Genomic DNA, 26,748 nt, shown 5'->3' with positions numbered 1-26,748 from the left:
TCACATGTGATGGTGTTTAGGTGGTGGCTAACTGGCATTATGAGGAGACCTACAGCAGCTGAGGACCAGTCGCGTTGAGCTTGAAGTTTCCCTAGGGCAAGCCTAGGATGAGAGTAGCAGAGAATGGCAGTAGTAGAAGGGACTTGGTGGAGTCAAGGCAGTTCTTGAGGAAAGTACGGATAGATGTGGAAGGTAGTAGGGGCCCATACTACTGAAAGCAGAGGATCTGTACTCGAATTAAGGAAGGCCGAGACAAGACCAGGAAGCTAGTAGTAGTATCATGATCCCTTGAGATATTTCAGTGTTCTGATGTTGTTATGATATGTTTCAGAATGGTAGTTTTGCGTCCGAGGCCAGCAGCCGGCAGTTCAGATGCCGGAGGGGGATCAGGATCGGGATCAGGCCCGGAGGCCGGGCAGATGGATGAGCAGACTAGGGAGTTCCTTTCTTCTGAGGTTACCCGCATCATACTAGAGCAGACTCATGTGATCTTCGGTTCGATCAAGGAGGGTATTTTAGAGCTGATGGATGAGAGATTGAGTACTTTCCGTGCCGAGATGGCGGCCGTGATGGGGTCGCGCACACTTACGTTCAGGGAGTTCAGGGCATGCGGGGCTCCTGACTATCATGGGGCACGGGACCCCATAGCGAGTACCAGGTGGTTGGCGGATGTGGCCAACGTATTCCGCACTAGCAGATGTCCCGAGGGGGACAAGGTCATATTGGCGTCCTGTCTTCTGAAGGACAGGGCACGAGACTGGTGGGAGGAGGTCGGACATGCCATCGGGGATGATGCGGCACTGGATGCCATGACCTGGGCTGATTTCTCTACCAGGTTCAGAGCGGAGTTTGCACCGGTCATCGAGGTGCAACAGTTAGCTAGGGAGTTCCAGGATCTTACCCAAACTACCGAGACAGTGGCGGAGATCACCGCCAAGTTCAGGGAGAGGGCCCTTCTTGTTCCTCAGTATGCAGCCGATGAGGAGATGAAGAAGGCCCGTTATCATGAGATGCTGCGGAGTGACATTCGCATGTTTGTGAGCCGGTCCAGTTGTAAAACGCTGGACGACATGATTGCTAGAGCCAGAGAGAGGGAGATTGATCTCGAGATGGAGAAGAAGAGGAAACCAGAGGCGGTTTCAGGTTTAGGCAGTGTGGGCAAAAAGCCCAAGGTTTCAGATCACAGGTCTAGGGGACAGCAGAGCCACGGTCGGTGTGGCAAGTGTGGAAGATTGCACGAGGGGGCGTGCAAGGCAGGGAGTTCCGGCTGCTACAAGTGCGGTCAGACTGGGCATTTGAGTAGGGATTGTACGGCCCCTGCTACTACGGTTACAGCATCAGATCTGATTTGCATTCAGTGCAATCAGAGGGGACATAAAAGGTCCCAGTGTCCCAGTTTAGCTGCAGCAGGGAAGGTGGTTGCACCTGCCCCTGCCACCCTGAGGATTACGGATGGCCGGCAGGGCCAAGCTGATGCGCCGGTGGCGAAGAGCAGGGCATTTCAGATGACAGCAGAGGAGGCGCGAGCGACTCCTGATGTGGTGACGGGTATGAATCTTTCCTTCATCTTTAATTGTTATTATATCGTTTGAATATTACTTGATGAAATGTTTTATTTAGGGTCGTTCTCGGTGAACGGCATCCCTGCTTTGGTATTGTTCGATTCGGGGGCTACCCGATCATTTGTATCGCTTGCGCTTAGCAAGAGACTTAGCAGAGCTCCCGAGGAGCTGGATTGCCCACTAGAGGTTGAGATAGCAGATGATAGGACCGTGAGGGTCGGCAGAGTGCATAAAGGGTGTTCCCTTCAGATATTTGATGAGCAGTTTTCAGTGGACCTGGTTCCTATTCCCCTGCGTGGGAATAAAGTTATTGTGGGCATGGATTGGTTGAGTCCCAATGGGGCGGTGATTGATTGTGAGCTACAGCTAGTGAGGGTTCGCACTCCCAGTGGGGGAGAGATAATGATTCAGGGCGAGAGGCCCCAGCGAGGACCGATCTTTTGTTCCGCAGCGAGGTCCGATGCAGTTTCCGGGCTTCAGCCCGATGCAGTGGGCAAGGCCCAATATGCGTTTATATGTTATTGTATGGTATGTGGTAGTTTGGGGGAGCTCACTAAGCTTCGTGCTTACAGTTTCAGTTTTGGTTTCAGGTACTTCCGCAAGCAAAGGGAATAGCTCGGGGTGACGGCATCGCACACACCGCAGCATAGCTTTTATCCTGGGGATGTCTCTTGATGTTTTGGATTGATGTAGTATGATACAGTTTTCTGCACAATATTTTATTATGTTTTGGGGATACATCGCGTGTGTTTATGTTATGATACTTATATTATGGTTCTGATTATATGGAAAAACGAAAATTTTTGGATCGTGTTTTTGGGTCGTTTCATATATATATATATATATATATATATATATATATATATATATATATATATATATATATATATATATATATATATATATATATATATATATATATATTCTCTCTAATAAAAGAATCCATTTATGCCATTTGGCATCTCCTCAATCTATAAATTTTGAAAGTGAATTGCCAAAAATGCCCTTCATATTTTTCCACATAATTTTTAATTTTTAAAAAGTAATTATGTTGATTATGAGACGTTTAATTAGGAATATCTCGGAAGTATCTACGTGATCCCTGATTTTATGGAAATTATAATTTAAATTATACCTTTTAGTTTGATAACCCTGGTAACCCTGCAAATCAGGAACCAAATCAATGTTTTTTTTTTTTTTTTTGATTGATAATAGTGGCAAATTTACGAGGAACAAAAACTTTGGTCAACTTTGTTTGATGTTTAGGATTCAAATCGACTGTGTTGCATTTTCTTTTTTAACCTCTCCATCCTCCATCTAAAGCCCTCTGTCATTTATAGTTCTTTCTACTATAGCGTAGCTATTGGATTTGGTTTAGAAATCGCAAGAGGTAATTTCTAAATCTTTTCTCTACTTCTGTTTTCATACTTTCTCTACTCTCCCATCTCACTTTCAAATACTTTTCATGGTAATTCCTTCATCTTTTATCCTATATTTTTCGTTGATATGTTTGTAATCGATTTTGATTTAGAGCTTGGTGCATTTCTTGTGGTTTCCATGGGTTTAATTTAATAATAGAAATATTTTATCCGTGCTTTTCACGGGTTGTAACCTAGTATATATATATATATATATATATATATATATATATATATATATATATATATATATATATATATATATATATATATATATCTTTACTATCTTATAAAAGAAATCTAACTATTTCTAAAAATAGATTGATTATAATAATAATATTTTTTTAAGACGTCCAAATGATGAAGCTGATAGTACAAGTAATCATTAATAAAATAATATTAAATTTTAACCATATTTTGAATTCAAATATTTATCATCAAATCTCCTTATATTTCTCAACAATTTGATATGGTTTCCTCAAATCTCGGATTCATTCAAATTTTGAACCCTTTTAGATATCCTTAAATTTAGCATGTTGATTCAAATATCCCTCCAATCGCATATACCTCTTTGCTCCCTCCTCTACTATAAAGTCCACCGTCCAGGAATAAAAAATGACTTCATTTCCCAAATAACACCATAGTTTGATTATTTTGTCTTCGACGTGTACTTTCTTTTGTAACATAACATTTTTGTAGAGGAAACATATCACTAAAAGAATTTACACGCCCCGCCGCTTTGCGCGGGTGCACTGCTAGTATATATATATATATATATATATATATATATATATATATATATATATATATATATATATATATATATATATATATATATATATATATATATATAATAAACGAACTTGATAGAGAAAAAGTCCTACATACATTGGAAAATTCATCATCGGGTACTACTAACTTGCACTGAATGCGGGGTTTAATAGCAGCTAAAGTTTCATCTTCATGAATTATCATAAAGAAAGGCTCCCCAAAGTTTTTCACCTGTTGCAGCTGCAAATCAAAGATGAACCATAATAAATAAATAAATAAATTAACAGTTGAACGAAAAGTAAACTTGAGATTATATATGTACCCCCCACTTCTGTTGAGCCTGTTTGATGAAATGGTATACATGAATACGCCGATACCCGGGTTTCAGGTCCTTCTCTTCTTCTGGAATCTAATTAAGGTAACAAAACACAAGTAAATAAATCAATTTACTAATTCTAAATTACAACACTCATGTAGAAAATAATAACTCACTTTCTCTGCACGTAATACCCAGGTATCATCTATAAAAACAATTCTCTCCCACAGTCTGAAGACCTGTGAGTCATCATCACCAGTCAACACAACAAATTGAATGGAACACTCTAGAAATTAACTGGAAAAAAAAAAGATATCAGAAACAATACCTTGTAAATCCTATGGCGGTATAACAGAAGCAATCTAAGTTCAGCATCTGGAGGAGATACATTCACCTGCTTAAACATGCAATTTACATTTACAATAATAATAAAAACACAGCATATATATATATATATATATATATATATATATATATATATATATATATATATATATAAAAAGAGAGATTCAGTATGTATTTTTCATCAAACCAAACTCTGTTGGTGAAAGTGACATATGATATGAGAATTTTAACAAAGTGAGATAGACATATATATATATATATATATATATATATATATATAGAGAGAGAGAGAGAGAGAGAGAGAGAGAGAGAGAGAGAGAGAGAGAAACCTCATTAGAGGTGCCTAGCATGTCTACCAAATTTCCTTCAAATGGATATTCAATGGGGAAATCGCACTCTGGGAGATTCAAATTCACGTTGTGAGGACGAAACCTGATTTTTAATGGATCAGCCATATCAAGTCTCTTGGCAACTAAGAAGAAAGTCAAACTCACAATTCAAGAGTGAAAGCATCCTCCTCAGGCTTCCCCTTAGATCGAAAATGAACCACCTGCAATTGCAAAAGGAAGGGAATATGCATGAAATTAAATTAAAGCGGATACCTTAATTCAACTCACGGCTTATAATTAACAGACCTGACTATAATAGACATGTTCCAGAAATGAAGGAATGTTAGGATATTTGTTGTCTTTATCACCAGCCTCAAATACTTTCTGAAAGCAAATTATGTCTCCGTCCTTGATCTGTTGTTGTATAAAGAAACAAAGACTTTGTTCACATATAATACTCCTATTAGGTAATTAGGTCGTAACCAACTTTTTGATGAGACGACTAATAATACCTGGCTACATCCAAATGAGGTTTTAATGTCAAGACGTGCACACATCACACATGGATCAAACTCTAGTTCATGATGCCGCTCAAATTTAATTTCCTGATCGATCAAATCATACATGTATAAAATATAAACACCAACTCACGACTACTAATTAAACAGGCAAGAGCATTCAGTTGTTAGATTATACCAACCTCATACAGCTCAATTTCTTCATCTGGACTAAACCCAACTTTCTCATTTAATTTTGATACGATTTCAGTTGGTTTTTGAGAGCTCCTCACGTAAAGGCTACCAACATATCCGGAACAAAAAGAATAATACATAATCTTAACACACAACTCCATTTTAAAGAAAAGAAAAAAAAAAAAAAAAAAAAAAAAAAAGTACCGGAGTTGTAACTTGTCCAGAACCGTTGACACTCAACAGGCACACCGAATTCTCTAGCAACCTCCTCCTGTAGGCAACCTAATAAGTCCATAACAACACATTTAAGAAAATGAATTTGATAAGAGATACCTTCACTCTGGTAAATGGCATTTCTTTCTCTAGACAAAGGCTCCAAACTTTGTCATGGTCGACAAGATCAAGATGTATATCCTTCCCTATCTGTTCAAACAGGTCTGCATCACGAGCAACCGCAACCTATAGATACATGTGATTTAGTACGGATGGATTTCATGAAAGGGAATTGAGCTGATATCTCTACCACCTTGATAGTAGTGTCATGTGCCTTTTCATCCGCTTCTTCAACAATTTTCTGTTTTTTCGCCATATTAGATGAACCAGCACCTACGCCCATATCTAAATCTGCCATATCTCGGCTATCAACAATATCTTCCTCACTCCACTAACCGATCCAAAAATACCCGACTCATAACCCTAACAACTCGTTCCCGAAGGGAAGCGGAAGGAATCGGGAGGAAAAGATGATCTGATCTTGTTCCCCAATTCCCGTTTTTTGAAGTTTACACAATTACCCTTCCTATTACTATATAAACGGATGATCTACACAAGAAAACACATCACGCACAACATTCTGCTCAGTCCTCAAGCCGTTCTACACGTCAATCTTCGTCCCTAATACTTGTTTCTGCATTCTTATTAGTTGAACTTCGCTGCTATTGTTTGCTTCTTACTCAACTGCTGCGTTCTTACTTATATACGATTTCGGTAATTCATTATTCAATAACTCCCATGTGGTTCTCTTTTTGTGTTTTTTTGGCACTGTGAATTTGATTTAGGTTCGAGTTTGGATCAAACCCACAAATTGTATTAGAAAGGTTAAATCTTGAATGGTTGATTGCCACTCTCATGATGGATTTACAATGCCTCTTTTAACAATACCATTATGTCTCCTTAAAATTTTGTACTCGACCCCAACCTTCAATTATACATCTGTAATTCGTTTCATCCTCTTAATTCTCCATTAAGAATGCGACTCATCTAAAGTCCAAAGTATTTTACTGAATGGGTCTTGTTGTTCCATACCTTGATTAGATATGGCCATATGAGTTTTATATATTTAACAAAAAAATAATAATTAATGAGTAACCTTCTGTTGCAGTTGACATATAATCCTAACCATCATGAGACTGGCATAGCTTCATATCCATTCATTGAGGAGATCAGGTTGAAGAGAATGGCCTGTAGCATGTAAAGATGAAAACCCTCTACCAGATTGGTTGTTGAAACAAGTAATAATTATATATTCATCACAAATACGTTCATAACCTCAAATCGGAAAGAAATTGAGTTGGTAAAATTGAGTAAATCCCATTTTTTTAAAAACTGATATAAAGCCTAAATCTTATCATCTAGAATTTGACAATGCTTACACTAGAATCGTGTATGTTACTCTGGTTTGCATGATAGATATAAGATTTCTCCTTCTAATTCCTTTTGGTTGATTACCTTCTCATGGTTATGAAGGTAAATATTTTGTTATTAATGCATTATACTACGTAAATTCTGTCTAATCATAGTATTGTACTTTCAAATATTTTTTTTATTAGGACGTTATGCTTTACGAAATCTACCTAACTATGGCAATGAAAATTGATTTTTCTATCGTTGACACTTCAATAGTATTTAGTTTAAGACAAGGACCATTGAGCTTAATGGAAAACAGATCAAACTGCAAATATGGGACTGGTGGTCAGTAATGCTACTGAATGACTTAATGGTGTTCTACTTCTAACTCATGTTGATAGCATTGGCATCGAGCCAGTGTGTAATATCTAAAATATTTTGATGTGTTAGTGTTACCATGTTTTCCTATGATTGTGTTTGATGTCAAATGCCACTTGATCTTTGAAGGGGTCAGTTTCTTTTTTCTTCTGATGTTGTAAATGAATTAAAGGTTGTTGGTCAGAGCAATTATGATCTGGTATACTTGTATGATGCTAATCTTATGGATACGTTATGGAAAGAATCAAGTCCAATTTCTCTAAATAGAATTAAATATGTTGGTTTAGATGGATTAACTAAACTATATAATTTGATGTTTGAACTCTGTCATGTTTGTTTGCTTTTATATATAAGAAATTATGTAAATAAATATTTTCACTTTTCAATATGCATATACTATACTGAAAATTAAATCTAAACAATGATTGTTTCTATTTTTTGGAATAAATGAGAAACGTCTCCTTCTTACATAGCTCTGAAACTACACTCGGACTATACAATCGCCTCGTATATGTATATAATTAATAGCTTTAATAAAAAAAATGTCCTTTCCTCATATTATTATTTTTATATTACGATCTTCCAACAAACTATCAATCAATGTTTTGGGGGTGTTTCGTAAAAAACTTATTAGAGGTTTCCCACCTCAATAAGATATTTTTAGTTAAACATTTTTTTAGGTTATAGTAGTGTGGAACCACTAATAAGCTCATAAGCTCCTTAAATAAACGTAACCAAACACCCCCTTATTGAGATTTTGTAATTTGTGTAGAGTTGTTTCCAACATCAGTAGGGTCCATTGTTCTATTTAACCTAGCATATTGAAAATCAAAATGATTGAAATAGAAATATAATCTCCAATTTAAAAAAATTCTTACACTCATAAATTTACGGGACTTATTATGGAGATTGTTGATATCAAGGAAGCATCAAATCAATAGAAAATCAATCCATCGTAACAGTGTCAATAATCATACATGTTTGACGAGCAAAAGAATGTGAGATTGACTGCTTTTGGAGACGCAATAGCAGAATACGGAAGAAGATGATAATAGATATTTTTGTTAAGATAAAGTAAAAAACTAACATGAAATATATATTGAAAAGATCACAAATTTTAGGGAGGAAGAATATGGATGAACAATAGAGAGATAATAGGAATTTTATATGTCAAGATAAATCACATTTTACTAGAAGTGTCTTTGAATAGATCAGGATAATTGTGAAAAAAATGCACGTATGAACCCATAGACCCTTTTCTCTCCACTTTTCCATCTAAGTCTCTATGTATCCATTAATACCTACATATATTTAATATATTAAATGTTATCCTTGTTAAGCTCATTAAGTCCTAAAGAGACACTACCTTAGGGCATATTGTTTTGAGTTAGGTCAGGTTAAATTATAATTATAGATATTTGCAAACCATTACTTTTTTTTATTCGTCTATATTTGGTTGCTTTCTCTAGTATTGAGTTGAAAGTGTTATCTCTCATCCCATGTGAGTCACATTTGAAAAATGGATTGATGAATCATCCTAAAGTGGTAATTCCAATGAATCACCTTATGAGTTTATTATTTTTATGCAAGTTAAATCCACATTTTAGCTCTAATATGACATTATTTCATTTTCCACGATTTTGCTTAATTTATTTTATGTTCTTATTGAAACGGGATACCAAAATCTCCAAATGTTTTTCTCAAATTCATTTACAAAAGTCATGATCCTACTTTAAGAGGTTTCCAAGTTTAAGTAAAGGAGAGGTGTGAATATCTTTCGGTTATGAATTGTGCCTTGTAAATATGCATAGTTGAACTCTTATTTTTATGTATGTCTAAACATCATGTTGGGATTCATCCCATTAACATGGATATATACAACTACAATCGTCCAAAATCATCTAAGCTTTAGACTGAAGTTGTTTTCATCATTAGGGTTTAGATGTTTTAAAGTGATTACATGTACTTTAGTGACATCATGTTATACTTCACTTTTCATGTCCACAATCAAGAAGAAAATAAAACAAAACAAAAACAAAAGAGTTTCTTTCAGAAATCTAACCTACTCATGGAAAACAACCACAACATAAAAACATTATGATCTTGGCTCATCCAAACCATAGAAGGTCATGTGGCCCAAATTTGGCACATATTGCATTGTAGCAAAATCTTTCCAACTGAGTTTTGAGACTTGAAAACACCAAAATCCATGCATCCGCCTTGAAACATCATAAATGGAGGAATTATAGCGTGCATGTCCTCTAGTCTAATTATTGTGATCTTGGTTCCCCCCCCTCCCCCACCCCCACCCTACATCAAGCGTTTATATGACATTAAAATCCTTTTATGTGTGAAACTTTGATTTTACGCATGCAACAAAATATTTTTGTCCATGTTTTCTGAATAATTCCTTTTAACACCCCGACTCTTTGATTATGTGGTAGAGCCACATGTATACTTTTCGCAAATAGCATGTCAATTTTACCCTCCCCCTTCCTCCTCCTCATCCTAGTATTCACTAATATAGGATATGCAAGCGTCTCCTATGTTTTGATCTCTAAAATTATACTCCTTAATCAACAACTTAGCATCCAAAATAAATCTCCCTTCTTCTTTGACAATATCAAGAGTTAGCATGTGCTCGTAAATCTCTTTCAAATCATCATATATTTTATTACGATTGCATTTGCACAGAGAAGAACTCTCATGTGTTGGGTCTTCAATGTAATAATCATATACATTGTGTGTGGTCTTCTTCCTCTGTACTACAACACTATCAATGGTTGTATCATGTATGCCTTCCAAAATGGTATCTACCAAACCTTTACTCTTGAAATCCCACCTTCCTCCACCAGGATAGATTTATGTCTATATTTCGCATTATGCATTTCATTTTTCATAAAACGCACCATTTCTACAGCCACGGTAATGATCCTGTCACTATCGTTTTCGTTCTTTACCTTCTGCGCGAAATTGTGAGAGATTTACTTTTTCCCCAAGTTGGTGGGGAATGCACCAAGTGCAGCAAGTTAGACAAGAGTTGACCTAAAGCTTGTGTTGTACAATTGTATTCGCATACAATTTCATCTATCTCTCGGTACCGTCTCATATCCCTTTGGTTGAGTTCAATATGTCCTATTGTATGGATTACTTGGCTATATCGAACGTAATTTATGTGTGGTTTTGTGAGGTAGAATTTGTAACTTCATTTGGTGAACTAGTTAGACCCATTTGAGATTGTGTATAGCATCCGAGATTCCATACCTTTTTCCTTGAAATTATCGACCACGCTTATTGACCAAAAAAGGAAGAGAAGGAAATGCAAGTTGTTTATGGGGTGTGACATACTATTACAACATTGTACTTTACAATTTTATAAAGTGCAATGCTCTAATAAATAAAAAATTAAGCATAATTAAGAAAAAATTGAGAAAGGGTGCTAACCTAGCATGCAAAGAGCAGCAAATTCGGTCCGACAAATCCATCACATCCAATCCTCTTTCAATCCCTTTATTGGAGAGCATGTGTATGTATATGTTTCTATGAACTGTGCAGTCAATTGTGTGTTATAGCGGTGGTATAGCAATGATATAGAGAATAGTGGACCTCAACATAATAGGTTTGAAGTTTAGCGGTCTATAATCGTGGCGACGCTAATTGCGCCGCTATTTCCTGCTATCTTGATTCCGATATAATGGTGCTAAAAATGTAATTATGCTAATTAATTCTAGGCTATTTCATTTGATGAAAAAATTGATTTTGGGCCAATAATTAGTGGAAATCTGTTCTTTTAGCCCAATAATTTGATCAATACCCTTTCTTACTTTAACATATACCATTTTTGACCTAATTCCAAGTTTCTAGGACCACCACCATTTATGATTTTGACTTAAGTTTTTAGGACTATCCAAAAAAAACTCTATCTATACTTTCTAATTTCCATATAGTATTAATATATATACATATGTATGTGTATATATATATATATATATATCGTTATATCACTGCTATAGCAACGTGAAAGATAATTGTGTAGGGTTTGGTCGACCCCCCATCTGATCACCATTATCGATGTAGCCTTCCCTACATCGAGCAGGTATATAAGATTGTATCAATAGTGAAATACATCGAGGTGTGAGACTTTCATGTTAAGCGTGCAACAATAAGTTCTTCTACATGTTTCATCTATAATATCTTTTAACACTTCGGTGTGGTTGTATAGATATGAAATGACTTATGTTGCGTGTTCAATACAATAGGAAATGCATTGTACTTCATCTTCTTCCTCATTTCACTAGTTGCCTTCTTCGACTAGTCAGTACATTATTCATATTAGTGTACTTACATATATTTCAGGCTAACTTTGCTCCTTTGGATGTACTAGTTATGTAAGTGAGCAAGATACTAAAGCTAGAAGGTTTCGATAAAGAAACAAGTATGTATATTACTTCTAACTCTCAAGTATACAAGGCAACTCTAGATGGTGTGGAAAAATAAGCTTCGTCCCTATTTATAGGCTAAATACAGTTGCTCTTAAGAAGCTTTTAGGCGTCTCCGGTACAGTCGCAGACGGCTCCGAAACGGTCCAAGACCGTTGATTTCAGTTTGGGCAGTCAGGGCAGCCACACTTGTGGGAAGTGTTGGAAGGATCACACCGGAGTTTGTAGGTCTGGAGGTGCGTGCCGCAAGTGCGGGAGAGAGGGGCATTATGTGAGGGATTATCGTCAGTCAGCCCCGGTTTAGGATATGAGGATTTGTTACCAGTGTCATTAGGTTGGTCACATGAGGGCCAACTATCCACAGCTTACTGCAGGACCGGTGCAGGCTCCAGCACCGGCCATTTTGAGGATTACGGGTGGAAGTCAGGGTGGAGCAGAGCCCCCAAGGGCTTCGGGTCGTGCATTTCAGCTTATAGCAGAGGAGGTCAGGGCAGAGTCAGATTCGGCTGCAGGTATGTTTCCTTCTTAATATCTTGTTATCTTATGGTTGTTATGAAGTATTATATCTACTAGTCTTGTTCACATAATTTATGGTATTGCATTTGTTTGAATTTTCGAGTTTATGGAATTATTGAGGAATCGGTTAGTATCCAAGGGATTGATGGTCAGAATTTGGTTGTATGGTCTTGTTGTTCAGTATAGCATTCACGATGTGAGAAGTGATCAGCTGGAAGTCGGACTTCTTTGGGATTCGAGATGTTCAATTGACGGGAGAGCAGTTTTGTGAAGGTTACTTGTTCAGAGGAAAGCAGTTTTTGGATAAGGAAGGTTTGGGATAGAGACGGTTGTTCTCGGCCGGATGAGTCACCGGTATTTAGAGGTCAGTGTTCTAGGTGGGGGAGAGTTGGAAAATTCTCGGGAGGATCGACAAGTATTTGAGTTCGATTAGCCGTTTGGAAGTCGGCGGTGTTTCAGTCAGCCATGAGTGCGGGTTGGTATGAGTAAGTGACAAACTAGTGGGGGTAGGAAGCAGACCATGGATTCAGGGTAGATAATGGTTGATGTTAGGCCTGGGTTAGGCCATGGTGAAGATTCCAGGATCGGAATGGAGTTAGAGTTCGGAACCCCTTGAGTGCTAGAACAGTATGTTCGGGAGAAAGTCCCATGAAGGATAGTTCGGGACGAGATACGATGGTCTGAGCGGTCCGGGGAGACTGAAGGCCTATGGGCGTACCAGTCGAGCCGAAGGCTCGGAGAACAGTCCAGACAAGCTGAAGGCCCTGGGAGGGGGTGGTCCAGACATGCTAAAGGTTCTGAGAGTGTTCCAGATTTGCTGAAGGCCTGGTAAGGCGGTCCAGTCATGTTGAAGACTCGATAGGTGTTGATAAATCTGAATGAGTAGATGAATTGAGTATGTTGCGTTGCAATGGTAACCGGTAGGTCTGGCCCCGGGTATTGATCATATTGGTGGGAGGCGGTGCAGGGACCCGAGAGTGTATAGACTTACTCTATGTCTTGTATGGTGTTGGATCTTTTTAAGGACATGACCTCATATTGGATGGTGTGGAGGCTTAGTATTAGGATACTAGATCACCCGAATTCTCATTATGTACTTGATCCTTATGCCTTACTATCTTTTTTCATGTTGGTATCTCTTGTTTAATGGCTTATCATATATGTTTTTCTATTGTTAATGTTCCTTCTACAACTTGTATAGACTTACTCTTTGTCTTGTATGTTCTTTTACACACTCTCATTTATATGTAATGTAGGTCATCTATGGAATATGAATGAAAGTTGTCAACCTCCCCTTTCTCCATCCCATCGGGATTATTGGCTATGTTGTTGTGTATATTTTTGCATACAACATACTCAACTTTTCTTATGTTCATTTTTAATTGATTCTTCTACTTTTTGTCTCTGCTATAAGTTCTCGTTCGTGTGCATGTTCGAGGTCTTATATGTGATGTAGTTGTTCTTCGACGTACGAGTGTTGCAGACATGTACCTTCCCCTACTCCATCTTAATGGGATTTTCGGAATTTATTGTTGTTATATCTTTAAACGATATTTAAAAAATAATAATAATAATAATAATAATAATAATAATAAATAAATAAAATTTTAAAAATTTTAAAAAAAAAAAACAACAACTTTAAATCTTATAGATGAAAAGAAACCATTAGAAAAGTGTTCATGACAACTTCTAACGCATTTAACTAAAATTTGAACTTTGATTACGAGGTTCATACTTTTTCAATTGCACTCCACAATAAAGACTAAATATATTGTAATAACAGTGTACTAAAACCAATTTAATAGTTAACTTGTATTGTATCAAAATATGGTTTAAGAAAAACAAATACTTTAATTACTTATATGGTTTGAATTATAATAAAACAGATTATCCAAACATTGAAAATACTTATTAGCGCTATAATAAGATGATAAATCAAAATAAAATAGCTTATCATATATATATATATATATATATATATATATATATATATATATATATATATATATATATATATATATATATATATATATATATATATATATATATGTTCAGGTTCATTTGAGACCATTTTAATTTTGTGAGACCGTGAGACCAAATCTAAAAATAATTTTAAAATGCAAAATAAATGGAAAAATCCAAAAATTCTTTTTTTTAAATATTATTTTCGGAACTTGAATTAACTAAAAAAATAAAAAATAAATAAAAAAAATTAAAAAAATCCCCTTTTTTTTTTTTGAAAAATACGTGAAATATTCTAAATAGAATATTACACTGACATATTCTAAAAAATAATTTTAAAATGAAAAATAAATGGAAAAATCTAAAAATTCTTTTTTTAGATATTATTTTCGGAACTTAAATTAACTAAAAAAAATAAAAAAAAATCTATTTTTTTTTAAAATACGTGAAATATTCTAAATAGAATATTACACTGTACATATTCTAAAAATAATTTTAAAATGCAAAATAAATGGAAAATTCAAAAAATTCTTTTTTTAAATATTATTTTCGGAACTTGAATTAACTAAAAAAAATTTAAAAAAATAAAATAAATAAAAAAAATAAAAAAATGCGTCTCACGGTCTCACAAAATTAGGCCGTCTCACATGAACCTAACCCTATATATATATGTATATATATATATATATATATATATATATATATATATAGAGAGAGAGAGAGAGAGAGAGAATCAAGATCAAATAAGAAGGAAATTTTTGGTAGGAAAGTAAGAAGTTTGTTTCCTATATATTTTTTTCGCAAACAAACAAAATGAATCATTAGATGATTCATTTGTAAGATGATTCACAAGAAAAAAATTCAAAAAAACATCTCGATGATTCATTTATACAATGATTTTGTTGTTATTCACTAAAATTGTCTTAAAAGTGATTTTTTTTCTTAATTTACTTAAAAATAAATCATAAATATGTTTTTTTGAGAATTTTTTTTTTGTGAATCATCTTACAAATGAATCATCTAGTGATTCATTTATTTTGTTCGTCCAAAAAAGTATGTAGAAAAAAAATTTCTTACCTTCCTACCAAAAAAAATTTCTTACCGGATCTATATATATATATATATATATAGGGAAAGGTTATTTGGAAAACAAAAAAAACCCTAAAAATCATAAAAATGCATAAAAAAAAGACCTAGAGATCACAAAACTTTTTTTTGACATTTTTTAAGAAAAAATCGCAGATTTTTAAAGAAAATCGCTGAAAAAAATTTGAAAAAAAAAAAACTTTTTTTTTTACAAAATATATATATATATATATATATATATATATATATATATATATATATATATTATTTTTTTTCAGCGAATTTTTATAAAAAGCTGCGATTTTTTATAAAAAAAATTCAAAAAAAATTTTGTGATCTCTAAGTATTTTTTTTATGCATTTTTATGATTTTTAGGGTTTTTTGTTTTCTATAGAAACTAAACCTATATATATGTGTGTGTATATATATATATATATATATATATATATATATATATATATATATATATATATATATATATATATATATATATATATATATATATAAAAGTTGATAAACAAAAGTTATTTAACACAAAGTTCACAATTTTCTAATGAAGTGAGTTTTAATCCCAACAAGCAACAACCATATAATTATATTTTTAGGGTATGTCGAAAGGAATGAAATGATACGTGAATAGAATACAATAGTTAGAATCATTATCATTTTGTCATCATGTTTGGTTACTTCCATGGAATTAAATTAGTTATTAATATGTGTTGTTTGGTAGGCAAATAAAGATAATGAATAAAATAATATTAATTGAAAATGACAAAAATGCTCATACAATACAAAATTTATATATTTTGCAATTTTTACAACATTCTTTAATTAAATAAAAAGTCATATTTTTATCATGATAACTACATGCTATATAAATAAATAACCACACTCAAATATTCATTTCATTAAAAATTTATCAATTTGCTCCAACTTATCGCACCATCTTGATGGCAAACATCATTCGGATTTATCGTTGGTATCTACGGTACAATGCCAAATAATTTTGCCCATTTGATATAAAACCCTCACATGTTCAGATACAAAACCATACACCGAAGAATAAATCACAATATGCTCATTAAAATCCAGTTTATTGTTGGAACATTAGCAAACCCGAATGTTAAAAATCGAGTTATCTTGATCATCCATTTAATGTTTTGCACTTCATATTGATGATTCATGATTGTCATCGACACCCAGGTAGCATTCCTTCTCCCAAAAAAAAAAAAAAAACATTTTTGACAGAAATGGAAATGGAATCGTTCAATCAATTCCGTTCCTTGTTACCAAACAGGCACCTAACTGAGTAACTTTTATCCTCTTATTCATTGGAAAAAGAAAGTCTTGGAAACACAAGTTTATTATAGAACATCACTAATACTTGAGTCATTAATATATAAATATAATATGCCTACATGAGAAAAATGTTTTATTCCTTGAATTACTTTCCACTCAAAAAGGTTAAATTCCAAATGTATTTAAAAAAATATACATATTGAACATACATATAAACATCTTTAAATCACAATTCAGCAACCCCTGGCCTTAACCGGAAAAGGGGATAACTGTTATACTATATTATATGATGATGATGATGATGATGATGATGATGATGATGATGATGATGATGATGATGATGATGATGATGATGATGATGATGATGATGATGATGATGATGATGATGATGATGATGATGATTGATGAGGGTTTTTTTTGAGTTGTGAGATTGTATTTAGTAATTTACACTCCTCCTGCCTCTATCTTTTCCAACACTTCCAATCTACTTTTCCTTTTCCAACCTTGCATTGTAGCCACAAGGTTTATTAGCCCCACCATTTGACTCTTGGTGTACTCCTACATCATACATCATACATCATACATTTAGATTTTATAAAAATATATAATATATAAAAAGAAAAGAATTACCGGATGAGCACGTGCCCAATGCACATATTCAGTTTCTGGAAGGTAATATGCCTTGATAAAAGTTTCTACACTCTGTAACTTTGGCTTAACATTAATAGTCACAAAATGCTGAAGCCCAGTCATCAAAACCTGAAAAGCAACACAAACATTAGTAATATAGAAGTGTTGATAATTAAAAAAATAAAATAAAAATAAAAACCTGAAGATCCAATAACATGAGGGCACGACCCTCATCGGAACAGCGTTTGACTCTGGAGAGTCCTTCGACTAAAACATCAGAAATATTTTCAAGTCCGTATCCTATTAACAGATCTTGAACCTCTGTTCGGATGCCTCCATGAGCTAATCTTGTTTTGTAGTGCTTAAATTCCCCCAATAAAAGGTCAACATACCTGTAATTCAATTTCAAACAACCCATTTATTTGTACATATTAATAAATAAATAAATAAACATGTTAAACAAAAAGATAAGATAAGATAAGATAAGATACCCGTTATGTTCCATTCCAAGCTCTTTAACTTCCCATTTGGCATTTGCAATTCTATCAACATACCTGCAGTGCAATCGGATAAGTCCATGTAACAAAAGTGTGAACATGATGCATATTGATTTACATAGCATTTGTCATGTTTTACCCACTAATATGAAGAAGTGATTTTGCAGTTGTTCTATGGATTTGGTCTGTTAGATCTGGAACTGAATCCACCTGTTAAAAAATCAAAACAGTTACATTATCTCCATTTTGGATTTTTTTTTTTTAAATATGGTAATGGAAGGATACCAAATTTGAATAAAACTCTTCAACGATTGATGATTTATTTGCCAAAAGTATCGATTGAAGATGAGGCTTGGATTTGTATAATAATCGAGCAACAAGAGATATAGTGTCTGCTCCTGTGCATCTTTCCTGCAGCATAAATAAGAAAACATGGCAAAATGTAATAAATTTTATAAAAGTAATCTGGATTTTATTACCTTGAGGCCAAAAGAGGTGGTGGGGACATGAGTAGAAAAAGGATTAGTAGGTGTGATGTCCATAAGAGGAAATGATGACTTGTTTAAGGAGTCTGAAGGAGATGGGGAAGAATTTATCCACTGATTGCAATCTTGAGATATTCTGAATAAGCTTGTTTTAAGACGATCTGAATCCCAAACCAAACTAAATAAAATCAACAAATGGACAAAAAAATATGTAATAAAGTTAGTCAAACAGAGAAAAAGGATAAAACAACTTACAACTAAGATTCGTGTTCTGATGACCAAAGCTTTCAAACACAAAATGGAAAAAGATCCCAAACAACTGGCATATCCCCTGTGTGTGTAATGATTTGACTCGTTTAGACCTAATAATTACTTATTAATTGAACTACATTACATAATACATACCTTGAAAAACTCAACATTGATTATCTCTAGTTTTTGCATTAGCCTTGCGTATTTATCCATCAGCCTATTTTATGTATAAACATACATTTAAGTTTAGTCAACTACACTGAAAAGCAAAAACACTTATCGATTAAGATTTCAGAGAAACAATAATTGACCTTAGAACGCATATTGATGACCCTGTGTGTGTTCTAATATCTTCAGAGCTACCAGATAAAGAGTGATTTCTTGAATGTTTGTGCTTAGAAATACGACTTGGTAGTTGACTATCCTCATCAATAAAATCTGCAAGAAGATCTTCATTTTCATCTTCTGATGTATCAGCATGACCATGGCCATTACTGTAATTTACATCACCATTACTATGTGAAGATACAGATACAGATACCCCATTGGTTTTTTCACATGCCTCTGAACAAAACGGATTCCCAGTTTTAATCCAATGTGAGAATCCACCTTGTTTAGTTCTAGTTTTTACTAAATTAGCTGAGGTGGCAGTTTGACTGGTCAATGCAGCTCCATCGCCAACAAGGCCTGCAAAACTCACTACCTGAATTGTCTCTGGTGGCATCATGAACCAACTCTCCTTTTCCAAAACCATTTTCAGAGCCTGATATATGAAACATTATCTTTTTTTCAGTATTTCTATTATTAGCATGAAGAGAAGAATACAAGTCAAGTCTTACATGTATATTTTGTTTGTGAAAAGCAAGATAGTAGTTTTCAGAAATGGATTTCAGTTTCTGCCTAAAGTCAACTGCTTCAGTCCCACAAAAAGCCTCTCCAGCCAAGATGAAGGTGTTGAGATCTTCATATATTTTTAAAAACTGATGCATGCTTGTTGAAGAAACTGCAGTAGAAGAGAGTAATACAGAGACACGACTTGTTGTGAGTTGCCAAAGATTCCTAAGACCTCTTTGTAATGTTTGTGAAACATGTCGTGTGGCATCATTTCGAAGGTGAAACCATGGGGACCCACATCCACTGCTTGAAGCTTCACTTCCATCATCTCTTGATTCTGAAACAGATGCATCATCATCTTGTTTCTGTTTCTCCATGGAAACCTGGAAAAGATATTCAAGAACCAGTTGTAATTAATGGAAATCATGACTACAATTATAATATTACAATAAAGATATGAATCATACCTTATACTCTGAATGGAAACTCATAATTGTGTAATATGAGCACATCAATTTGAAGAGGACAGATAGAGTCTCCAATAAGCACTTCCTAAACTCGGATTCAGGTATACGAGTGCAAAGATCACTGTATGTGAGCCTGAAATGTAAAAAATAAATACAATTTAAGTAGGAGTGATAATAGATGAAAATAGTAAAACACAAGGAAAAAAATATACCTAGTGCTTTGAATTTCAGCAGCTTCAAGACCCTGTTACGTTCAATCAATTAGTCAAAAAAAAAAAAAATTAAATCAACAAAAGCATATGATTTAAGGGTACCTTTAGCATGATGTTCTTAAGGACTGAATGTGTTTCAGATATAACCTCCTGCATAAAGAAGCTTTGTATCTTCTCAGCAAGACCAGAAACATCACCTATCAAAGCATAAGCATCAACCACCTGAAAGATTGGAAATAAATTTCATATTTCACAAAGTAAAAATAACAAATTTCAGTTGTTTTACAGCAAATTTCAACACACTCACAGTCAAAAAGCTTGTTTCTTTAAAGTCTTGACACACCCCCAATAAAAGTGAATCCAACTTCTGTAGAGTTCTTCCAAGCCATATCTGCAATGTACATTTGTGATGACTGTATCAGTATAGATGATTAATGTATATGAAGGGTATCTTAGTAATCTTACCTCCACACCACGACTCATCTCTTGTATAGCTGAAAGCTCTGATAGGCTATCCAGAAGTTGGAGGTACTCAGACAAGACTTGGAATGCCTGTACATAACAAGATGTATATTTATGATTTACACTGCTATGACAAAAAGAAATTCTAAAAAAAAAAAAGTGCACCTTAGAGAAATTTTCTTCATTGACATGGGTTTCAAGTTCTACTTGCATGTCCTTTGCACGAAGAAGTGCTGATAAAACTGGAAGTATGTCCTGTGAATTTATTTTACATTTTTTGTTAGATGTAAATATAAGGTTAGTGATCTTAAATTAGTGATGTTAAAAGTAAAATTTGTGGAATAAATACCAGAAGATTTTGCTTCTTTCTAGAATATGTGTTAACAATGAGGTCCTGTGATACCTCATTTCGTGAAGAAGTGAGGTGTCTTCTTCCATTCTGTGCATACAAAATAAACATGCATAATGAGTTCTAATATAAAGAAGAAAAAAAAAACTAACTTAATCATTTAATCATCATTTTTTATTTTATATAGCGAGACTAATTCTATTTCTAAGTTCTAACTACCTGCTTACCATGCAAATGACATTTGCAACCTTCAAGTCTTTCTCAAGCTCTCCTACCAAATCCATTCCTTTCACTGAATGAAAATAAACATCAAAGCTTCATCATCATCATCTATGAAATCTGAAAAACATAATTTTGATCATATTATAATAGGCATAGCATTAATCTTACCCATTACTTCATGATTCTCCATCACTTGACGTGATAATCTTTCTGTTACTCTATCCAGTTGTAATAATCTTAGAGCAGCCTACACCCAATGAATTGTAAATTTAAATGATAAAGTAAACATTCTTTATCATATCTAAAGTCTAAACACATGGAAAAGTATAAAAAGTGGATCAAATTACCTTCCCCTCCAAATATGGAAGATCATTTTCTTCAGATGGGAGATTCTCTAAGGTGTGTTGAACAGGATCAAACTCCTACATAAAGCATTTGGATATGGAAGCAACTATTATATAAAGCATTTGGATACAAGTAGTCTGAAATGTTAATGAAGAAATCTCATAGATGCAAAACCTCTTCATAGAATTCCTCCTCAAGCTCTTCTAGTACTTGATCATGTGGCTCACTTCCATATATAGAAGTCAGCTCTTTAGAGCTTGAAGAGATATTGTGCCTCTGATGTGGAGGGATTGAAGCAAGTGCACGAGCTATGGTTGCTGCAGCTGCAGCACGTTCTGGAACCTGTAAGACAAATCATATTGTTTGAACAAGACATGTATTTACCTTACTTACCCCTTCAACTTAGATACACCAGTTGTATGCTTCTCTTTTCTGGAAACCATGTTTTTAGTTTTCTCTTAGTCTTATATCCTTAAGTTGAAAGTGACAATCCTACTTGGGACAATCATGATTCATCCATCAGCACTTAGCACTAACAAAATTCTATACTCTCTTTGTCCAACCATGAGAAATTTCTAGAGCTCATTTATATGATTTGCAATCAAATTGAAATACAAATCAAGTTCCCTTTTATCAAGCCTTGGAGCAGTTGATAAGATTTCTCCTTTGTAATCTAAAGGTAATTGAATCCCACAAAGATGTTTGTAGCCATTGTGGAAATCATGCAGATCCCAGCTTACATGAGAAAGTCTTAAAATAACTTTAACAGGTTTCACTTACAAAGTATACACAGTTCCCATTATAAAGTTACCATGCCCACTCCCATTAGCTCCAAAACATCAACAAAGTACAGAACAAAACATATTTATTATCATAAAGATGTTACTTTAAGCTACTTATCAAATTTAAAAAACAGTATTATTATACCACAGTGGAGCATAGGGCATGTTATGGGAGTTTCTGTGTGTGTAAATAACAGTTCATTAACAAAAAGCATAGAGTGAAACTAACTAGGCCATGATCTGTTCTATTAAACTACTTCCATTAGAATGAAATCAATTCACCCATTCAGTCTACAGCACAACACAAGTGAGGCAGACTTATAGCTATTTGTCTAAACGGGAGTTGTAACATTCCAATTACCTCGGGCCGATCTGAAGTCGAAGGAAGGAAGCCGAGAGATCTCGCGGAGCGGACAGAACTAAGAAACTTCTCACCAACCTTTGAAAAATCCATACCACCAGCAGCACCGTCGCTGCCGCTACCTCCTCCTGGAGATAACAGAAGCGAACCTAGGAACAAAAACCTGGAAAGCTCAAAACCCTCGGGGCTCAAATTTCCGTGATTGAAAGCGAGTGGAATCAGAGCAAATGGAGTTGCTGAAAAACTACTTGGCTGCATCTCATCAAATCAGGGCTCTGAAATCAAGCAATTGATGAAATCGAAAACCCATTTGTGAAGATTTATTCAGATCGGTGTTGAAGGGTTTAAAGAGCCGTGGAAGAATGTGAGATCAAAAATCGGTTTGAGGACACAGAGTCACTGTGTGTCTCGATTGTCTTGCGATTTTTCTTTTGCATATCTATCAAACCACTTGACCTTGACTTCTATGCCACTCTGTTTTTCATGTATTTTTTTTTATGTATTTTTTTTTAATTAATTACCAATATTTTTATATTTGATATATTACACATTGTATAACTAACCATTTAAAATCAAATTATAATTGATTATTCATAACTAGATTAAGCTGGTAAATAAACTTATATTGGTAAAATGTTTGGAAGGTTTACAATATAATTTAAGATGATTCATTCATAAAGAGATTATAATTTGTTCAATTTTTGACATGATTGTTTGTCGGTGTGATAATTGCCATGTGAGACATTTTGAAGGCATGAAACTTGTTCCTTGGTATTCTCTATATGATTTCTTTTTTGTGGCCCATTTCCTTTATATTCTTATGTCCTCCTACTAATCACTTCTAGTATTCTTTTTAATCACTAATAAATTAAAAGATTGGTGTAATGAACAAATGATTAGATGATACATTGGTGGTTGCGTGTTTATCATATACTAGGCGAATGTCCACGCGTTGCGTAGAATATAAAAAAATATTTATATTAAAAATAACTAAATCATTATTATTAACAACTAAATAATAATTTCATAAAAAAAATATAAAAAATGATTTTTAGTATTGTTATTATGTTGAACTATATTATAAGAGATAAGGTTGGAACTTGAAGTTGTTTTACTGACTGTGGAATTACAGAAACCTTCTGTAAAGTTGATAAAGTTACTTGCAAAAAATTCAGAAATGAAACATCTGCAAGATTAAGCCTTGCCATTTATCAAGACGATACAAGCAAGACTAACCAACCACTTCTTCGACCAAAAATTCAAAAAGTCAAAGAAGCACACAGAGACCAAAGGTTTGACGTTCCAATTGACGTTCAACAAATGGTTAACTATCCTGAAATCTCTTTTGAAGATTTCAGAACAATCTGGAAGAAAGCAAGAGCTGCATGCCCAGAAGACTTGTTCATGAAAAGTTTTTCACTACGGATAAGAAAACAAAAAGTCTGTTCAACTTTCTCGAAGGAGCAGATGCAAAATTAGTCTACCAAGCCTTTCAAGCTGAACTAATCGACAATATCTACCCAAGTTGCAACCTTCAAGAACTCAAATTCTTCCCAATCAGCATGGTAGAATCCATTAAGAACTTTCGAAAGAAAGTACTTAAAGCAAAAGATAATTCGATCTACATCAGATGCATCTCTTCACTCCCAGAATGGATTCAAGAATCAACTCTTTCTCCATACCACTTTCTGGAAATTGGTCTTTCTAAAGCCAACAGAGAGATTGAACAATCTCAACCAATGGAAGATAAAGATTTACCTTTCACAGAAATTCTTCATCCCAATCGCATCAATGGTTTAAGAAGAATATCAGAAAAAATCATTGAAATTATCTCTGGTTCAAAAAAGAAGATTAATTATACCGATTCACATTCTTCAGTTTCTAATGATAAAAGTTGAATAAGTTTTTGGTCAGCTTTATCATAATCTTCAAATTGAAGGTTAAAGAAATATTTCTCGAGTTTCTCAGAGATTGTTTCTTTCATTTTTACTCTTTCCTGAAAATGTCAATTTTCTGGGAATTTTTTGAGCTTCCTAAGTCAGGGTTTCCAACACTAGGATTGGGAGGTGAGTATTTCTTAAGACCTGAATATTTTCCTGGCTTGGATTTTTGTTCTATGATGGAGATATTTTTGATGTGCTCAAGAATGTCTTTATTACAAGGGCAAGAGTCAATCTTTTCAGATAACTCCTTAATAATGTCTGCAATAATTTTTGCAGATGCTACTTCCAACTGGGCAATGGTTACGTATTTATTGACTATTAAGTCCACCTGTATAATCAGACCATCTATTTTTTCATTAAGGAGGTTGATTGATCTATTGAGCTCGGGTATCGAGGTGGTTGATCTATTCAGCTCGGGTATCGAGGTCATCCTATAAGTTGTTTTAACTGATCATGTATATTAGTGATCTTAAGGTTGATTTCCTTAAGAGTGCCCTCAATATTTGCCTTTTTGGCGACTTCTTCAACAAATTGGTTGTTTTTTAAAGAGTTTTCTAAAAGAATAGAATGTTTGTCAATAGACTGGGTTAACTTGATAGTTAATTTATTTTGTCTTTCAATAACTTCCAAGAATTTTTCCAAATCTTTTTTATCAAGATTGTTTTTAACCATAAAGGCTAAATCGTTTTTAAATTGGTTAAAAGGTATTTTATTTTTTGAAATATCTTCAGAAATATCTTTTGAAATACCAAGATAATGGCTTATTTTTGAAGTTTTTAAGAGGCATCTTGCAATGATCTGGTTGAGATTATTGCAATGATTTACAATTGTTTGAATACCGGCTTTTCCTGAAGTAGAGAAAACGTATTCTTTCTTTTCAGTATTATCGTCAAGAGTTTTAATTTTGACTGTTTTACCTTTTTTATAGAAATGAGGAAAATCAATTTTATTATTCATTTATAATGTCAGTGATTTGTTTGATATTCTGGCGTAGACTATCAATTTTTAAAGACATGTTTCTTATTAAATTATTATCTTTTCTTTCCGAGCTTTCTCCTATGTGGAGTGAATCCATAGAAATTCTTGGTCTAAGAGTTTCTCCTAGAGCTTTTTTATTTCTAGCTATATTTAAAACCCAAGAGTTTTCTTGAGGATTTATGTCGCAGAATTGTTTATCTTTGACATGGCCTATTTCTGAAAAGACATCATCAAGTTCGATGTACTCGTCTTTCTTATAGTCTATGCTATGGTGACTGTTGGTCAAGGCATATCCTATAAGATATGTTATGGTGAATGGTTTATCACCTGGAGTCATAAGGTCACTTCTTTCAAAGTGATGTATAAAAGATAAGGTTTTATCTATATTTGCAGATTTTAAATCCAGAGCAAACTTTGGATAGACTGAAAACATAAACTTTTGGTAAGCAAGGTTTCCCTTTGCAGCACCTAAGATGCAGTCCTGTCTGTCAGTAATTCTGTTGTCAATTAAGGCCATTTTTATGGGAGAATTTATTCCTGCTTGGAATTGGGATTTTAGCAAAATTTTTACAGCTCCGATATGGACCAATTCTAATTTTTGATCTAATCTCAACTGGAATACTTTTTAAGTTATTGTTTATTTGTTCCTTAGTTAAAAAGGGTAGAAAGACAGCTCCTATTGTATCTTTTATGTCTACTGACATTTCTTTAGTACTAGCAAAGTAGAAGATTTCATTTTTCCTTTTAAGAGGATTTAAAATACTAAGTTTAGAAGGAACATTTTTGAAAATGTTTTCTTTCTTTATTTTTAAATCTATTTTCTTAACTCGAGAGAGAAGGTCTTGTTTTATTAAAAGATTTGCATGAAAGCCATCTTCATCTTCAACATAAGTTAAGATTTGTTTTTCTTCTGAATTATTTTCTTCAGTGTTGTTGAAAATTTCTTTATTCATTTTAAGAAAATTTTAATAAGTTAAAATAAATTTTCTGAGTTCTGAAACTAATTTTTTATTTCTATCAAGATGTTCTTGATGAACTTTTTGCTCATGTAGGAGATACTTACGTATACTAACCAAGTTTGGTATATATTCGTGAGTATGTTTATTTTGTGCTTGTAGAATTCTGAAATTTATATGCACTAAATCTTTTTTATTATTGAAAAGTATTTCTTTATGTTGAGAAATTTCAAT

At 33.9% G+C, this 26,748-nt stretch overlaps 2 protein-coding genes across 3 annotated transcripts; both read right to left on the bottom strand.

Moving 5' to 3' along the window:
* Window positions 1–2,700: 2,700 nt before the first annotated feature.
* LOC145030294 (ubiquitin C-terminal hydrolase 13-like) lies at window positions 2,701–5,150 on the bottom strand. The gene is made up of 7 exons (XM_078978685.1): window positions 5,048–5,150; window positions 4,742–4,962; window positions 4,396–4,461; window positions 4,244–4,306; window positions 4,074–4,160; window positions 3,844–3,991; window positions 2,701–2,723 (listed from the first exon to the last, which is right to left on the bottom strand). The coding sequence occupies exons 2-7, from the start codon at window positions 4,865–4,867 to the stop codon at window positions 2,701–2,703; spliced, it is 513 nt and encodes a 170-aa protein (XP_078834811.1). The 5' UTR covers window positions 4,868–4,962; window positions 5,048–5,150.
* An 11,709-nt stretch (window positions 5,151–16,859) lies between these two features.
* LOC145032376 (uncharacterized) lies at window positions 16,860–23,080 on the bottom strand. Of its 2 annotated transcripts, XM_078981159.1 has the most exons (23): window positions 22,638–23,077; window positions 21,669–21,836; window positions 21,497–21,571; window positions 21,318–21,396; window positions 21,155–21,219; window positions 20,928–21,017; window positions 20,744–20,833; window positions 20,582–20,668; window positions 20,424–20,507; window positions 20,219–20,338; window positions 20,117–20,148; window positions 19,905–20,037; window positions 19,443–19,820; window positions 18,915–19,366; window positions 18,757–18,820; window positions 18,607–18,682; window positions 18,346–18,512; window positions 18,152–18,277; window positions 18,006–18,076; window positions 17,861–17,923; window positions 17,569–17,761; window positions 17,370–17,498; window positions 16,860–17,297 (listed from the first exon to the last, which is right to left on the bottom strand). In XM_078981159.1, exons 1-23 carry the CDS (start codon window positions 22,893–22,895, stop codon window positions 17,184–17,186), a joined length of 3,114 nt encoding a protein of 1,037 aa, XP_078837285.1. In that variant the 5' UTR covers window positions 22,896–23,077; the 3' UTR covers window positions 16,860–17,183. The 2 variants fall into 2 exon arrangements, with proteins under 2 accessions (XP_078837285.1, XP_078837286.1); XM_078981160.1 differs by lacking the exons at window positions 16,860–17,297; window positions 17,370–17,498 and having other exon boundaries at window positions 17,575–17,761; window positions 18,010–18,076; window positions 22,638–23,080.
* Between the last annotated feature and the right edge of the window lie 3,668 nt (window positions 23,081–26,748).

Source organism: Lactuca saligna, chromosome 2, assembly GCF_052625555.1.
Source record: "Lactuca saligna cultivar CGN05327 chromosome 2, ASM5262555v1, whole genome shotgun sequence".
Classification (NCBI taxonomy): Eukaryota; Viridiplantae; Streptophyta; class Magnoliopsida; order Asterales; family Asteraceae; genus Lactuca; species Lactuca saligna.
The sequence above is the reverse complement of the archived record's forward strand: the minus strand, read 5'-3'. Positions and strand labels throughout refer to the sequence as shown.